General features: G+C 64.5%; 1 protein-coding gene across 1 annotated transcript; it reads left to right on the top strand.

Moving 5' to 3' along the window:
* Nucleotides 1-1,439: 1,439 nt before the first annotated feature.
* Nucleotides 1,440-9,918, top strand: CPZ (carboxypeptidase Z). The gene is made up of 9 exons (XM_056133038.1): nt 1,440-1,539; nt 3,410-3,622; nt 5,046-5,242; nt 5,560-5,721; nt 6,003-6,161; nt 6,713-6,848; nt 7,333-7,472; nt 8,996-9,095; nt 9,569-9,918. The coding sequence occupies exons 1-9, from the start codon at nt 1,455-1,457 to the stop codon at nt 9,916-9,918; spliced, it is 1,542 nt and encodes a 513-aa protein (XP_055989013.1). The 5' UTR covers nt 1,440-1,454.
* The last annotated feature ends 7,197 nt before the right edge of the window (nt 9,919-17,115 follow it).

Genomic DNA, 17,115 nt, shown 5'->3' with positions numbered 1-17,115 from the left:
TCGCATGACCTGTGTGTGAGCGCTGGATGGGGTGTGTGTCGGGGGCAGGGCTCTGGGGCCACCCGGTCCACCGGGAACGGAGGACAGAAGCTCCTTCCTGGTCTCCCGGGGGGGACAGAAGGGATGAATGTTCTTGCGACCCCCAGGCCCTAAGGGATCCTACCTCCTGGGCTCTGGACGTGTTTAGGGATCAGAATGGGACCCCACGCTGGGGTCCCTCACTGGCCTGACCACCCCCACTCCCCAAGGCCGCCCAGCTGAGCGCAGGACACCATCAGCTTCTGTCCCCCGGGGTCAGTACCACCCTTGGAGCCTGCCAGACCTGCCCTGCTCCAGCTGGGTACCGGAGGTCCCTCCCAAGGATGCCGCATGTCCCTGAGATGGACTCTGGAGGTCCATGTGGGGTCTCCTCACTGGCCGAAGCTCTGCCCTCTGCTGGGCGGGACCCCAACTCGCAGGGATTCCCGGCAACATGAACTGGCTGCTCGGGAATATTTGGGAGCTGCTGAAGTGGGAGGCACCACGAGCCTGCCCCTCTGCTGGCACCCCGCCCTCCTCACCTAGGGGGACCTCCACAAGGAGCTCAGTCGGGCCCGACTGGGTGGCCACTCTGATCTCCCGCCCTCAGTGCTGCTTCTCCCCCTGCAGGCAGGTGCCACGGACCATCGGCTGGGCAGAGCGGTGCGTACCCCCATGCACCCCACCCTCAGAGCCCTGAACCCCGGGCCCCCACGTGGCCACTTTGTCCTAAGTCGCTCTAGAGCCTCCACGGGTGCAGGTCCCTGGGTGCCCCCAGTTCCAGCTCCCAAGATCTGGGCATGCCCATCCCTCCTGTCGGACCCCACAAACATGGGAGGGAACCCGGCCCCGGGGCAGACACTGGGGTCCTGTAGGAGCCCCAGGTTCTGGGTGCAAAGCCATGTCTTTGGGGTCGGGGGCCCCTGCTCTGGGGCTGCGTCTGGGGGCCCCAGCTCTGCACAGCACTGAGTGTCTGGCCCTGGGCTATGTCCTGACCAGTGCCCGAGGCCCCATCGCTGAGCCCAGGAGGCCTGAGTCATGTCCATTCGTCCACATGACCCGATCCGGGTGTCCCTGACTGAGGTGGAGTTCACTGTGGGCCGGGCCTGGCGGTGGGGCAGGGTGTGACCCAGACGCCCTCTGCAGCCACGTGCGAGGCCCTCCAGCTGGGGACGTGCGCCGACGCGGCGTACGGGCAAATGGCCTTCCCCACGCTGCTGGGCCATGGCTCCCGGGACGCGGTGGAGTTCAGCCCTGAGTGTGTCCTACTCGGCGTCCTGCACCAACTCCTGGAGGGCCAGTGCAACCCCGACCTGCGGCTGCTGGGCTGCGCCGTGCTGGCACCCCGCTGTGAGGATGGGCAGCTGCTCAGGCCCTGCCGTGGGCGCTGCCGCCGCCTCCGTGCTGCCTGCCAGGATGCCTTTGATGCCATCGACATGGCCTGGCCCTACTTCCTGGACTGTGACCACTACTTCGCCGCTGAAGAGGATGGCTGCTACGACCCCCTGCAGGCATTGCGGGGTGAGCGGGACCTGGTGGCTGGATCCCTCCCGGGGTGGGGACGATGTGTCCCTGGAACCCTATGATGGCTGCTGACCTGGAAGGTGGCACAAAGGATGGAGGAGGGGAGTGTCCCCCCCCAAGTGCCAGCATCACAGGAATAGCCGCAGGTCACACATGGACCCTGAGTGTCCAGGGTCAGGGCCAGGTTCGACTGGGAGGAACGGAAGCCCTAGGACAGGGAGATGCCGCAGGGCACAGCAGGGCAGAGCAACTGCTCACCAGCGGGGCCCTTCTCCAAAAGGGGGTCAAGTCCTGCCCCAGCCAGAGACTGGGGCAGGGGCACCCACACGCTATCTGTTCACACAGCCCCGGCTGGGCCCAGGGGACATGTTCTCATGTCTGATTGTCTAGGCTGGCCCCAAACCTCAGTTCCCGGGCTGGGCTTGGGGGGCTCAGGGCCGGGGTCTGCTGAGGGGCTCAGGGCTGGGGCTGGGGAGGCTCAGGGCTGGGGTCTGATCGGGGGCTCAGGGCTAGGACTGGGGGGCTCAGGGTTGAGGCTGGGAGCTCAGGGTTTGGGTCTGTTGTGGGGCTCAGGGATGGGGCTGGGGGGCTCAGGGTTGGGGTCTGGTGGGAAGCTCAGGGATGGGGCTGGGGGGCTCAAGGCTGGGGTCTGAGGGGATGCTCTAAAGGTAGGCCCCAGTGGTCCCCAGCAGAGAGACAGGATTCCTGCCACGGGGCTTCCAGAGGCACAGACACCTCCTCAGCCCCTTTCTCCCCAGCTGAGCTGGGGATTGCTTCAGCCGTTCCACCACCAAATTGCAGGTTTCCACTGAGCTCTTCCTCCTCAAAATCCATTTTGAGGAGACACAAAACCACAAGGCCAGAGAGCAAAGTGGGGGGGGGCAACTACTGCCCTCAGTAGTCTGTGGGTGCCATGCAGGCTCTGCTGAATCCTGGGGTGGGGTGGGGTGGGGTGACAGCCCCCCATGTGCTCGAGCCGGGTCAGGGAAAGTCCCACAAGTTCTTTCAAGTTTGGAGACAAGCTGCCTCTCCCTCTTCCCCACTGCAAACTCAAACGTAGGGTGGCGGTCTGTACAGCTTCCCACGGGAGCCAGGAGGCTGCTGAGAAGCTGGGCTGTTTTAGGTGGGAGCACATGCTTCGTGCAGGTCATCAGGAGGACCAGGGTGGGGGGGGATAGAGCAGGCGGGGCAGGAGCTCAAGCCCCTGTGCTGACACCAGGCCGACTGCGGGGGGCGCTGCAGAGCGGAGGGCAGGGATGCGTGTCCGTACAATGACACCAGGCCGATGCAGGGGGCGCTGCAGAGCGGGAAGGCAGGGGTGCATGTCCGTACAATGACACCAGGACGACTACGGGGGCGCTGCAGAGAGGGAGTGCAAGGGTGCATGTCCCTGCGAGGAGACCAGGCCGACTGCAGGGGGCGCTGATAAGCGAGAAGGCAGGGTGCTTGTCCGTACAATGACTCCAGTCCGACTGCAGGGGGCGCTGGAGGGCGGGAAGGCAGGAGTGCATGTCCCTGCGAGGAGACCAGGCCGACTGCAGGGGGCGCTGATAAGCGAGAAGGCAGGGTGCATGTCCCTACAATGGCACCAGGCCGACTGCGGGGGGCGCTGCAGAGCGGTAGGGCAGAGGTGCATGTCCCTGCAATGACACCAGGCCGACTGCAGGGGGCGCTGCAGAGCGGAGCACACGGGCGTGTCTCCCCAAAGCAGCCCTGCCTCGAGCCCCGGGTGCTCGGGCTGTGATTACTAAGAATCAGAAAGGGCATTTTCATTCCCAACAGAAAGGCCTTGGGGCTCTCCCAGGGCATGCGGGCGCGGGTGGGGGCACCCTGGGTGGGCAGCAGATGACCCCGGACCCCCTTGCAGGCAGCCTGGAGGCTGCAGAGCCATCGCCGTCGGGGCCCCCGCCCACCTTCCTGCTCTTCGCGCACCACCCCTACGAGCGCCTGGTGCGGGTGCTGCGGCAAACGGCCGCACGCTGCGCCCACGTGGCCCGCACCTACAGCATCGGCCGCAGCTTCGAGGGCAAGGAGCTGCTGGTCATCGAGTTCTCGGGCCAGCCTGGCCGCCACGAGCTGAGTAAGCGCTGGGCTCCTGAGGCGGGCCGGGGCCTGGGGGTTACTCACTCACGCCGCAAGCTGCGCGGGCGGGCTTGGGTGCAGCCTGGGAGACTGAGGGAGATGCCACGCTCAGCTGGGGCCAGGCCCCGAAAGCCCTCCGAGCAACGCGCACAGCCATGTGACCTTCCCCTGCACCCACCCAGCCGCGCCAGGCTGGAGACTGAGTTTCCCACCAGGCGGGAAGATTCTGCGAGGTTCAGCACCCGCCCAGGGAGTCCGGCTGCTGTGGGTCAGGCCCAGGGCCAGCCTGGCTTGGAGATCCCCAGGGTCCAGCTTGTCACCGCTGGACTGGCCTGGAAGCAAGAGTCACCTGGGACCAACCTTTGGTGGTGAAAGTGAAAATGCCTCTCGTCAACCCCGTTGGCACTGGCCTCTCCTGCATGGGTCCCTGGCTATTCCCACCCCTGGGCAGGGCAGCGTGGGTGCGCTGAGCCCCCAGCCCAGCTCTTGCAGGGGGCAGGCCCTCGCTCCTCTACTCCTAGGCCCCCTTCCGCAGAGCCCTCCACAGGCTGTGCAGGACAGGAGCGACAGCTCAGAGAACTCTGGTCACATCACGCCAAGGGACTCTTCGGGCCAATGGGGGGCTCCTTAAGCTGCCGGTTCTTGGCCCCCACCATGAGGAGGGACCCCATTTCCCCAGAGGAAAGGGACTGACCTGAGGTCACACAGCCACCGAGGCTGCCGGCCACTGTCCTCAAGCCTGCCCGGGGAACCAACGGTGCTTCCAGGCTTCACGACGCGTTCACAGACCTGGTTCCTGGGTTATCTTACACCTGCCCCTCACCCAGTCCAGGCACCCGCCCACCCACCCACCACCCTCCACCCACTTACCCAACTCTCCGCGCACCCATCGTCCCTCCACCCTCTGCCGTCTGTCATCCCGCACTCGGTCAGATTCACCCACCCACCCTGATGTCCCACTTCCTGTCCGCCCACTCTTCCATCTTTCTTTCTGCCACTCACTATCCAGCCGCTTTCTTCCCTTTCCCCTGTGCCTGCGCCTGCTACCCCTTCCTGCCGTCCATCCACTCACTGACCCACAAGCCTCCTCTCCTATTCACGCGTCCTTCCCTCCATCCCGCCCTTGCTCGTGTGTCTCTCCGTCCCTCCTCCACCTCTCCATCCACCAACTCACCATCTTCCCGTCCAGGCACGCCTGGACCGGAACCCGCCCGCCAGAGAACCAGCCTACCCCTAGCGGGCCCCCGACACCTCAGTGACCCACTGAGGCTCTGATGGCAGGTGACCGTGTGGCTGGTAGCTGACACCTCACCTTAGGAGAGCAGAGCCAGAGAGACGCGTGGGCGGAAATGAGTGTGTGGGGTCCCAGGTCCTGGGTCCCCGGCTTTCCTGTGAGTTCCCTGCACTGTGTTGCCCCCTAGTGGAGCCCGAGGTGAAGCTCATCGGCAACATCCACGGCAATGAGGTGGTGGGCCGGGAACTGCTCGTCTACCTGGCCCAGTACCTGTGCTCAGAGTACCTGCTGGGCAACGCCCGCGTCCAGCGCCTCATCAACACCACCCGCGTCCACCTGCTGCCGTCCATGAACCCCGATGGCTATGAGGTGGCAGCTGCCGAGGTGAGCCTGCGGCCCTCAGGGGCTGTGCGGCTCCCTCTGCCCTGCCCACTCTGCACTGGCCGTGTCCTCCCTGCAGCGCCGGGCCCGAGAACGCTGGGAGGGCTGCCGGGCACGGGTGTGCAGGGCAGCGCCCAGCGACAGCCCCCAAGCTGGAGGGTCCAGGAAGGAGGGTTGGTGGGAGGGCTGGGAGCCGGGGCAGTTCAGGGCAGAGGGTCACCTCTGCTTCCCCCTTGGCCGGGGTCCCACGGAGATGTGGCCCCGTGTCCACCTCCCTGTGTGCGCGCCAGGGTGGGTGCTGACCGCAGAGGGTGTTGCAGGGCGCCGGCTACAACGGCTGGACCAGCGGGCGGCAGAACGCGCAGAACCTCGACCTGAACCGCAACTTCCCGGACCTCACGTCCGAGTACTACCGGCTGGCGGGCACCCGGGGGGCCCGCACTGACCACATCGCCATCCCCCAGCACTACTGGTGGGGGAAGGTAGGAGCAGGGCGCTCGGGGCTGCACGCCGAGAACACGCAGAGTCTGGCAGGGAGCAAGGGACAGGCCATCTGTCCCCAGAGCTCGAGAGGTTCTGTGGGCAGACACGCCTGGGGCAAAATACTCAGGTGTAGTGCCAGGAGCTCTGAAGGCCTCAGGGGCCATCGGGCCACTCAGCTGGGAAGGCTGCCTGGAGGAGGTGGCATCCCCACGAGGCAGGAAGCGCCACCTGGGTGGAAGTGTCCAGATAAGCGAGAGGGTGGCCTCCTCTGTTCCGGCAGGTGGCCCCCGAGACGAAGGCCATCATGAAGTGGATGCAGACCACCCCCTTCGTGCTCTCGGCCAGCCTCCACGGGGGGGACCTGGTGGTGTCCTACCCCTTCGACTTTTCCAAGCACCCTGAGGAGGAGAAGATGTTCTCTCCCACGCCGGATGAGAAGGCGAGAGGCGGGGCTGCCTGCGGGTGGGGGGCCCTGCAGGAGGTTGGGGGCTCCTGGAATGCAGATTCCCACAGAGGCCAGCAGAGGGCAGCACTGCCCCATGCAGCAGCCTCCTGGCATGCACGCCCCACGGCACCGTCCTACCACCTCCCCCCCCCCCCCCAGTTCTGCGAGGGCTGGATCTGGGTGTCTGGGAGCTGTATTGGGTTGCTGTGGCAGGATGAGGGTGTCTGTGGGGTGGAACTGTAGCCCCATCTTTCCCCTCGGGCTGCTCCTGGCCCCTGGCCCCGGCTCGTCCTGGGCTCCCAGTGACCCCATCACCTCTCCCCGGGGCTCTGAGGCAGCCCCCCAGACTTGCGGCCTCTCGACCCTCTGGCTCCCCCTGCCCTGCCCTGCCCTGCCCCGGGCTCCAGAGGACCAAGATCGTGAGGGAGGCCTGTGGTCCCATCTGGGCTGGGGGGTCACCCCTCTGCTTGTCCCCGTGGGTGCCCGGGCGTGTGTCTGTGCCCTGCCCCTGCAGCCCGGCCTCCAGGGAGCCCTTCTGCCCCCAGATGTTCAAGCTGCTGTCCAGGGCCTACGCGGACGCCCACCCTATGATGACGGACAGATCAGAGAACCGGTGCGGGGGCAACTTCCTGAAGAGTGGGGGTGTCATCAATGGCGCTGACTGGTACAGCTTCACAGGAGGTGAGGCCGTGGGTGCACGGCGTGGAGTGATGAGCGTCATGCGTGTGGGCGAGGAGTGCTGTCACACATGTGCAGGCATGATGAGCGTCACATGTTCAGGCATGATAAGCGTTATGTATGTGCAGGCATGAGTGTCACATGTGTACAGACATGACGTGTCACGTGTGTACAGGCATGATGAGTACCACACATGTGCAGGCATGATGAGTGTGCAGTATGATTGGTCATACACGCGCATGCGTGTCACGTGTGCGGAATAGAGCTTGTGCAATGCTTGGTGAGTGTCAGGTGTATGCAGGCCCACCTAGCGTCATGCATGTGCAGGCATGACAAGTATGATGTGCGTGCATGCAGGACGAGTGTGGCGTGTGCAGGCATGATGAGTGTAATGTGTGTGCATGGCGTGTGCACGACGAGTGCCACACATGTGCCGGCGTGATGAGGGTAATGCGTCTGCGTGCATGACGAGAGTCCACGTGTGCAGGCATGTCGGACTTCAACTACCTGCACAGCAACTGCTTCGAGGTCATAGTGGAGCTGGGCTGCGTGAAGTTCCCGCCCGAGGCTGCGCTCTACCCTCTGTGGCGACACAACAAGGAGGCGCTTCTGCACTTCCTGGAGTCAGTGAGTCCGGGTCTCCTCTCCTCCCCCCGAACTGGGCCCGCCTGTCGCCAGGGACCCAAAGAGCAGAGAGGTCAGGAGCCCACCGGAGACTCGACTGTGCAGGAGCAGGGGACTGCCTGGAGGAGGTGGCATACTTACTAGCTGGAACTTGAAGAAGTCAGTGAAATCAGGTGATAGGACAGTTTGGACAGGGGGGCACCAGGGGTGGCTGAGTCCCCCCCAGAGATGGGAGGATGGTGGTGAGCCAGGGCCCGGGAGCTGTGAGGAGAACAGGTGGCCAGTAACGAGGCTGGAGGCTGGGCTCCCTGGGGCAGCAGTCAGGGGTGCTGGACTTAGCATGGGGTCAGGGTGCGGAGAGACCTCTCCGGGCCACGGGGGCGGGCAGCAGCATGCCAGGCTGTCCAGTGTCCTGGCTGCCCAGAGGGACACCTGGTCTCCCACCTGCGCCCAGCGCTGCCTCCAGCCCCCGGCCCAGGTGGGCTTCCCTGGCCGTGCCCTCCCGGCACCCTCGTGGGAGGCCAGTCCCTTGCCCTGGCAGCAGGCCAGCTCGCCTCATTTCATTTTATGGCCGTCTGCTGCAGACGAGCACCCTGGAGCTAAGTGGACTGCGAAGGCTCCGTGCAGATTGCATGTGAAGGCTCGGACTCGAGATTTAATAGCGGGCACTTGCGGCTGCAGGCGGGGCCCCGGGACAGCCGGCCATGCCCTCCGATAAGGATCGGCTGTCCAGCTCAGTCGGCCTCTCCAGTCTGAGCCTGAGCAGGCGCCACCTGTGTGGGTGGGTGTGTGGAGTGGGGTGTGCCGGGCCTCTCCTGCTGCCCCCACTCGGCCAGGACTGGGCCAGACCACCATGCCCTCTGACCCTGAGGGCCTTCAGGGGCATCGAGTAAGGTCAGGGTTGGGCGAGAAGATACTCAGGTCTGCGACCTTGTTGGAGGCTCCTGGTGTGGCGGGTTATCAGGGAGGGTTTCCTGAAAGAAGAGGAATGTGAGCATTGTCAAGGATGGGGAGAAAGCAGCTTGGAGGCTGGGGCAGCCCTGATCTTCATGGGGCCACCAGGCAGGAGGGACAAGAGACATTGTCCCAGCCTCAGGGTCTGAGCCCCCACCCCCCCACCCCCCGTGGCCTTGTTCCTGGGCAGGCAGCTCGTGTGAGAGGGACGTGGGGCTTTAGGAGAGGGCGAGGGTGAACAGGGTGTGAGCAGGGCAGGTAAGTAGGGGTGAGTGCAGTGCATGTGTGTGTGTGTGAGCAGGGGTGTGTGCATGGGGTGAGCAGGGGTGCATGTGGTGCAGGTGAGCAGGGGTGTGTGCAGTGTTGCCAGTTCCTCAGGGAACCCCAGCTCTGCTCCCCACCAGCACCCTAAGGCAGGCGATCACCCTGTTCGTGCAGGGGGAGGATGCAGGGGGTCTGCCCAGCCTCACAGAGAGGGGTCCCTGCAGGACAAGGCTGGGGCCCTGGTGTCCCCCAGACAGCCCGGGGGCTCCGGGGGACACCGGCCCAGCCACACCATCGCCCACCCCCAGGTGCACCGCGGCATCAAGGGCATGGTGGTGGACAAGTTCGGCCGCCCTGTCCCCAACGCCCGCATCCTGGTCAAGGGCATCCGTCATGGCATCACCACAGGTGGGCTCCAAGGGGCTCAGTGTGCCAGGGCTTCCGCCGCGGGCGGGGGGAGGGTCCTGCTCCAGGGGCAGGTATTGCCCAGGGCCCAGCTGAGGAACGGTGGCAGCTAGTGTCCTCCAGCTGCTGCCCGACCCCCAGCCCAGAACTCTGTCCACCACTGGTGAGTCTGGCAAATGGACAAGTGCCCATGCTTGGCTGTGTGGGCTGGGAAGACACGCCCAGAGCAGGAGGGAGACCTATGGGCTGGGGTGGGGATGGGTGCTCTGGGCAGGCTACGGAGGAGGTGGCTCAAAGCGGGGCTTTGAGGGGTGAATAGGAGTTCGACAGTGAGGGGGACACGCTTGGACGACTTGGCGGGTTGCTCTGGGACATCTCTGCCCTGCAGACTGAGCTCTCCTCCAAGCCCCTCTATGGTCCGTGTGACCCTGTGCCCTTGGTGGCCATGTGTGTCCATCTGTGCCCTCTGTCCACAGCCCTTGACGGTGACTACTGGCGGCTGCTGCCTCCCGGCTCCCACCTGGTCATCGCGCAGGCGCCAGGTTTTGCCAAGGTCATCAAGAAGGTCACCATCCCCGCGCGCATGAAGCGAGCTGGCCGCGTGGATTTCATTCTGCAGCCTCTACAGACGGGGCACCAGAACTTCCTCCCGGGGCGTCGGAGAAGCAGGCTGGGGTCCCGAGACCCTCTCCCGGGCGCCAGCCCAGACAGGGACCCTCTGGAGCCCCAGAGGGTAAGGGGGCAGGAGGATGGGCACAAGCCGTGGTGGTGGTCCTACTTCGCATCACTGAGCCAGCAGCAGCCACGTTGGCTGCTCAAGTACTAGGTATAGCACTGGGAGTACTCAACACCCAGCACCGATACCCACAAAGCTGCTCATGTTTTATTAAAGTGTTTGATTCCCTCTGCTGTGGCAGGCCTCTGTGTGAGAGGGCGGCCCGGCCCATCCACCCCAGGGTGCGTGGTCCTCTGTAGCGGAGGGGCCTTCGCTACTCAGACGAGAAACAGAGTCAGCATGGACTGCGGCACACCCAGTGCCCCTCCCGCCTCTTGTCTTTAAATACATGGGGACAGGAAGCAAATGAGAGGAAGTAAAGTTTGGGGGATCCTGCTTGGGGGAACAGGAAGTGGGTGGCAGGAGGCCCCCATGAGTTTGTGCCGTGGGGCGCCTTGCTGTGGGCCGGACCCCTTAGCCGCCGCAGGCCACAACAGGCCCTCCAGAGCCCCCCAGGGAGAGAGGGCACCCCAGCCTGGCGCGCGGGACCCGCCCCTGCCCTGCTCTGTGAGAGGAAGGAGGCGTGGGGCTGGGGGTCCCGCAGGAAAAGGGGAGGGGAGCTTCGAGGGGTGATGCCTGCACAGGCTCTGGGCAGCCGCGGGGGTGGCCGGGAGAGCGTGGCCGCCTGGAGACCTCCAGGGGCCGCGCCACAGGGACCCCAAGGCTGCGCCCCCAGAGCAGGCAAGAGCTCCGCGGCCGCCCGCAGCGGCCCACAGTTCCGATGCCTTCAGAACCCTGGGACCCAGAACTTGGTCGGTGGAAACCCGAGGGGCACCGGGGGTCGAGGGGTCCCGGCCCCACGCGAGTCAGAAATAACACGCACCCCCCCAGACCCCGTGGCCGCGGGCCTTGTGGAGTCCAACACGCGGCAGGAGAGACGAAAGCAGGGGCGTCTGTTTCTGGACGAACATCTGGGCAGAATGGCACCTTGGGGTGCTGGGGGCCCAGCCCACACCTCCAGCTGTCCGAGTTCAGCGCTGCTCACAGCCCATTGGCCAGATAACTGTCACGTGGTTACCAAGCCCAGGGGATGCTGGGAGTTGTAGTTTCATCCTGGCCGTAGGCGCGAGGGCGCCTGGCCTCAGAAACGCGGGGGAAACGCTTTTGCACAAGACAGACGCGAATTTTGTTCTGGGAGTGTAAAGGGGAGGAAACCTCCACTCGGAGCGGGATCTGGTGGCCTCGATGTGGGATGGAGGACCAGGGGTCAGCCTCACGAGGTCTGTCCAAAGCAGACCTGGGTGGGGAGACGAGGGCACAGCGTAGCTCAGTGTAGCATGCGCCACGCCCCGAGTTCGACCCCCAACACCACCTGTCCCCCCCACTCCCAACCCCTCAGGGTGTCCCTGTGTAAAAACTAGGAAGCCAACTGCAAGAAACAAAAAGAGGAAACCCTCAAGCAAACCGTTGGACCGCCAGAGCAGAGCCTGGATCCAGGAAGACCGATGGAAAAGGTGCGAATCCCATAAATCGAATGAAACAGAGTGAATGAGATGACTGGAAACTCGGAAAGGGACGAACCCGGACTTGGAGAGCCTCTAAAGATGTTCTTAGAGGAAAATTTTCATTGAACTCTGGCAGTATAATTGGAGAGAAAAAGAGATGACTTCCTGGAAAAACGGAAATCAGATCTATAAGATCGACCTGCATATCGATGGGGAGGCGGAGCGGGCTGCCCAGATAACCTTGGGCAGGTGGTCAGCCCTGCGCGTGCCGGGCTGAGGGGCTTCTCATGCGTGTTGTTACGCCTGGTGGTGGCTTCGTTGTCACCTAGTTCTTACTAGGTGGTGGCTTTGCTCACAGAACTGCAGGTGGACAAAGCCCGCAGACCTTCCACTGCACCAGGCTGAAGTGGTGCCTTGCGTGTTAGGTCACCTGTTTCTCCCAAGAGTGGGTGCCCAGAGTGTGCCCTCAGCACAGATGGATGGACATCCGGGCTCGGCGCGTCGTGCTCCCAGGGCACCCTTCCTCTTGGTGCTACCGGAGCAGGGCTAGGGTTCGTCTTGTCCCCAAGGCCCCAGACTATGAACAAGGGAGGGGGAACAGCGCTTCAGCAGGTCTGGCTGAAGAGTCCCTGGTCCCCACTGTGACTGAGTGTCCCTTAGGGGAGCGACCCTTTCCCAGGAGGGTCCACGCTGGAGGAACAGAGGGGGTCAGACACAGGAGCTGGTCCCAAGCTTGGCGACAGGCAGGGTGAGACTTGTCCCCTGCTGCCCTGTGCTCCTGGTGAGAAGTGGCAGGGAGACTGTCCTGCCTGGCCCACTCCCCCAGTTTAGGTGCTGGTTTGCAGGACTTTTGGAAATGGGGGTGTGGGGGGGTCGGGGGAGGAGCCTCGTGGGGGCCAGGGGGAGGATCCCGTGGCGCGCTCTGGATCTCCACGTTTCTGAGTGAGGAAGCATTTCCCTCCACAGGACCCCTCTTTTCCGGCCCCTCTGTGGCTGCCCTGCCTGGGCCCCCTCCTCCCCACGACACCCCTGCCAGGAGGGGCGGTGAACGCCCCAGGCGGGCTTGCGGCTGACGTTATGAACGGAGAGTGCTCCTTCCATTTTCTCATACAATCGAATCTGCTCAGAAGCTGGTCCCTTCCAGCTCACATATTATGGCTTTCATCAATAATAATATACAATCAATTACTCAAATGTAATTGATTAACCGAGGGAACCCGATTTTGCCCTCTTAAGCTGTGTGCGATTGCACCAGGAGCAGGTGACCGCCGTGTTGGTGGCCTGGCCCCTGGCGGTGGACTCTTAGCGGAGATTAGATTTATGGACAATTTTCTAGTGTGAGCAGAAGAGAAGTCCAGCAGATCGTCTTTGGCCGACCCTGCCCCAGGGCCGATGATAAGCAGTGTAGTCGCAGTGACCCCTGTGTGCCCAGCTTCGTTCATCTTTGTTTGGCCGCACGGATCAGCTTTGGTGATCGTAGAGCTGGACTCCATAAATCCAGGGTCAGCCAATTCAATCAAGAGGCTCGAACTGGATTCAGCCGGTCTGAGTATCTGCTGGATATGAGCCCCGTGGCCTGGTGGTGAGCCCTGTCCGCTGACCTCCAGCAGGGTGGGCTGGGCCTGGTCTCTGGGTCCCATGCCAGGGGGAGGCCGGCCAGGCTGCCGCGGGGTTCGGGTCTGCGCTGCGCTCCACAAAGCAAGGAGTTGAAAACCGGGTCTCTGCTGGCCCGCAGCCCCCTCCCATCTGGCCTGCTTTCCTAGGCAGAGAGTTCTGGAAGGAAGATAGTAGGGGACTGGGGGGCTTGGGGGGTGGGCAAGGTGCCGGCTTGCCCCCAGGAAGGTGCACTCCGAATAGGGTCCCCGTGAGTCCCTGCACGCCTGTGCATGCCCCTCCCGGATTGCGGGGTCTGAAGGCGCTCTCCGGCCCCCATCCTTCCACCCCTCGTAGAACCAACACCCTTCAACCCAGGTGAGAGAAGCTTGAGGAGGAAACCGGGTGGAGAGTCCCTGAGCGGCCTTCTACAAACTGCTAGCACCCGAGCACTGCCGAGGAATGCCGCCCTGGGGGAAGACCTGGGCTCTCCCACAAGCCTCAAGTGCCCTGCAAATATGAGCCTGGGGTATGGCGGGGTGGACGGCATTTGGGGTATCCTGTGTATTCCAGAAGGCCGGCAAAAGCTTGGGCCGGTCACTCTGCACCCTTGCAGCCTGCAGGCCCAGCTCCAGGGGCCCGCTTCTGCCCTGTGGCCCCACCCCGAGGCTCCGCCCCGCCTGTTGCCCCGCCCGTTCCGGTGGCCCTTCCGCCGTGGTTCTGCCTCTGGCCCTATGGCCCCGCCCCGGGGCGCATCTCTGTCCCTGTAACCCCGCCCCCGTGGCTCCGGCTCCGCCCCTGCGGCCCCGCCCCTGTGCCCGCTGCTCCGCCTCTGACCCCATGGTCCCGCCCCCACGCCCCATCCCCTACCTTGAGGGTCTGCACCTGCAGGCAGCCTGCGCCTGCAGAATCCGGCTCCGTCCCTCTTGGGCAAGCCGCGGGGAAAGTTCTTGGCCCCTTTGCTCTGTGAAGTGTGCGGAGTGCAGCCCTGGGGTTTTGCCCCACGGCCGGGCCGCAGGCAGCTTCTCTGCCGCCTCCCCCGCCCCCACCTCCTCGGTTCTGTAGGGAAGCTGAGTGAGCCCTTTCCGGTGGTGCTGGGGGAGGGCCAGGCATCCCTGTCGGAGACCACAGCGGCAGGTCTATCCTGTTCCTCTTGGCCTAGGAAAGAAATAGACTGCCATCCCATGGCCGCGGGCAGCATGAACCTGGTGGGTGTTCTGGGCTCCCCTGGGCTGTGGGCCCCAGGGCAGTCGATGGCTCTCATGGGGTCGTGAAGTGGCGGAGGGGCAATGTGCAATCCCAGGACGCCCCCTTGAGACATGGTTCCACCTCCTGCTGGGCGCCCCTGGGGGGCTCATGCATGTGCAGAGGCTCCCAGAGGATCCCTCGGGTGGGGAGGTGGGGAATGTCCTGCTGTGCAGGTTGTGTCCCGGTGAGCTGAGTTGAAAGCCAGCTCTGATGGGGCCTGGCTGCAGCAGGGGGAGCAGGGACCGGCAGGTGAAGGGATGAGGGAGACCAATGCGCCAGTCCTAGCTGTGCTGGGCCACCAAGGGAGGGCAAGAACAGCCCCACCGAGGCCCAAGGGCACCGGGTGGGAAGAGAGGGGGCGTCTCCGGGGCCTTCCTGGAAGAGAGTGGGGGGAGCCAGCCCGGCCTCCCTGAACCTTGGGGCCCCTGTCGCCGCTGCCTCTCTGTGTGGAGGCCGTCTGAGCTGCCCATCTGCTTCGTCCACTGCAGGGACTCCAGGAGGGGCTGAAAAGCAGGTAGGGGGAGGGTCCTGGGAGTGAGAGGCAGCAGGTTCCTCCTGGGGTGACCTCTCAGGAAGGTGGGAGGAGGCCCCTTTGGTTTTTGTTTTGGGGGCACACCCAGCAGTGCTCAGGCCTTACTCCTGGCTCTGCACTCAGGGGGCATTTCTGGCGGGCGAGGGGAACATGTGGGGTGCTGGGGATAGAACCCAGGTCAGCCGTGTGCGAGGCCAGCACCCAACCTGCTGTGCTGTGGCCACGGCCCCAGGAGAGGCCCCTCTGGACACAGCAGAATGCCCCCTGCCCAGCGGCCTGTGCCTAATTTGTTTGCTTTGCAATTCTCTCCCTCGGTGGAGACAAATGAATTTGTGCCAGGAGGGCCTCTGTCTCAGGGAGGGACAAGGAGGGGCTGGTTTGCACATGGAAGAGGAGGTGGGGGAGGGGAGGGGGGAGGGGAGCAAGCACTGTGCATTGCTGGGCGGCTGGGAATGAGTCCGGGAACGCTGGACTCAGGCTCCGTCCCCCTATGGCCGGAAATCTCTGGGCTTGAGTTTCTGGGGAAACTTCCAGGTCATCGAGGACTCCCACCTGCTGGGCTGCACCCGCCCCTGTCCCTGAGGCCTGGTGCTAAGCGCCTGTCCCATCAGGAACCCGAGGGACTGGCCAGCCCTAAGTGGGGGCACTGCTGTTGGGACCCCCACAGGCCTGTGATGGGCAGGAGTTGGAGGAGTTGGGGTCCCAGGCCCGGTGCCTTTGTCTTTTATCTCCCAACTGTTTGTCCACTGGCGAGGCTGACGGCTGTCCACGCAGCTGCCTCCACGACCCACCCGCGAGAGCCGGAGGTGAGGGCCCTGTGGGGCGGGACAGCACCAGGGATTCCCACTCGCGCAGGCCCCCCCCCCCCCCCGTCACGTGGAAAGGGGGTGGCCGGCATCACCCCAGAAGCGGGGTCAGCTTCTGAACTAAGGCGCTGCCTGAACTAATGTGTAAGACAAACAGCGCCGGCAGCGCCCCCGCGGGGTCAGAGGTCGGCTCGGCTGGTGAGTGGAGCACTGCAGAGGGGGGGGGGGCGCGCTCCTTCCTCCCAGGGGCCGCCCCTCTCGGCTGCCTGAGTACATCAGCGTCGCCGAACTCCGCTTCCTCAGCTCCGGCCTGAGTCTGCACTGGGACGGTCCCATTCCACAGCGGGAACTCTGGTCCCTGCCTTCAGACCCGCCACCCCCGCCCAACCCTTCGACTGCCGGCCCCCTCCCCCTGCCCCCCACGAGCCAGCAGGCTGCAAGGACAGGGACCCTCTAGGGAGCTGGGAGCGCACATGGACACACCGGGGACACGAACACCGGGGACGGGACGCTGGGGTGCGCATGGATGCTCTCCATGGGGAGCTGGGGACCGCACATGGATGCAGGTGGGGGTGTGCGCGAGCACACGTGACGCTGGGGATGTCCGCCCCTCCACGCATGTGACGCTGGGGGCACACATGGCAGGGACGCACATGACTCTAAGGCTCCGGGAGCCGGGGGCCGTGCGTGGACACTGGTGATGCAGGCGCTGCACGTGAACACATGCGACGCTGGGGCACGCATGGACACACATGGTGCTGGCGATGTGCATGGACTTGGACACGCATGGATGCAAGAATGCTCAGGGACACGCATGGGTGGATGTGATGCTGGGGACACACATGAATGCACGTGGTACTGGGGGCACACATGGACGCATGTGACAATGGGGACGCACATGGATTTGGACTCACATGGACACGCATGGATGCTCGATTGCTCAGGGACACGCATGGACGCACGGGGCGCTGGGAATACCCGTGGACATTTGGGGGCATGCATGGACGCACAGGACGCTTGGGGGCGCAGCATCCCCCGCCCCCCACTTCTGCCTGGCCATCAGGAGCGTGGACTCAGCTTGCCTCCCCCCAGCAGGATCCTGCCCGGGAGTCTTTCCTGCCCGAGCACCCTGGCACGGGCATCCTGGTGTTGAGACCCCCGGGGAGGCTGAGCCCAGGGTACCCGGCAGGGAGGGCTGCATGCCTCCAGCCAGGAAATGGAGCCCCCAGAGCCTGGGCAGACGTCACCAGGCCGGCGGGCCGATGTCTGCCCTTGAAGGCTCTGGCACTTTCCTGGCAGCTGTCGAGGGTCCAGGAGGCGTGGGGTGCTACTCGCAGCAGCAGGAAGGTGAGTGCTCGTCCTCCCCCCATGAGCCACCGCTGTGTCCGGTCCTTCCTGTGCGGCCAGCCCCCTCCCCCCACCACTGCGGGAACCAGGCACCGCAGATCTTTACCTGTGGTTGCTAATGGGGAGCCCTGGTCCAGAGGTCGGGGTGGGGGAGCTTTCTTACACGTTTCCGCTAACTGAAGCAGAAGGGGCCAACCCCACTGCCAGTTCCTGCTCTGGGTGATGTCAGAGTCATGTGCCCCGCGCAGGGAGCCCTGAGCAGGACTCAGGTGACAGA

The sequence above is a fragment of the Sorex fumeus genome, unplaced genomic scaffold (assembly GCF_029834395.1).
Source record: "Sorex fumeus unplaced genomic scaffold, SorFum_2.1 ptg000095l, whole genome shotgun sequence".
Taxonomy (NCBI): Eukaryota; Metazoa; Chordata; class Mammalia; order Eulipotyphla; family Soricidae; genus Sorex; species Sorex fumeus.
The sequence above is the reverse complement of the archived record's forward strand: the minus strand, read 5'-3'. Positions and strand labels throughout refer to the sequence as shown.

What these genes read in the sequence shown, in the direction of transcription:
- CPZ (XM_056133038.1), top strand. Translation starts at nt 1,455, where the DNA reads ATGGCCTGGCCCTACTTCCTGGACTGTGACCACTACTTCGCCGCTGAA. An exon ending in ATGAGGTGGCAGCTGCCGAG is followed by an intron (nt 5,243 to 5,559) that starts GTGAGCCTGCGG and finishes AGGGTGTTGCAG; the next exon opens with GGCGCCGGCTACAACGGCTG. An exon ending in TTCTGCACTTCCTGGAGTCA is followed by an intron (nt 7,473 to 8,995) that starts GTGAGTCCGGGT and finishes GCCCACCCCCAG; the next exon opens with GTGCACCGCGGCATCAAGGG.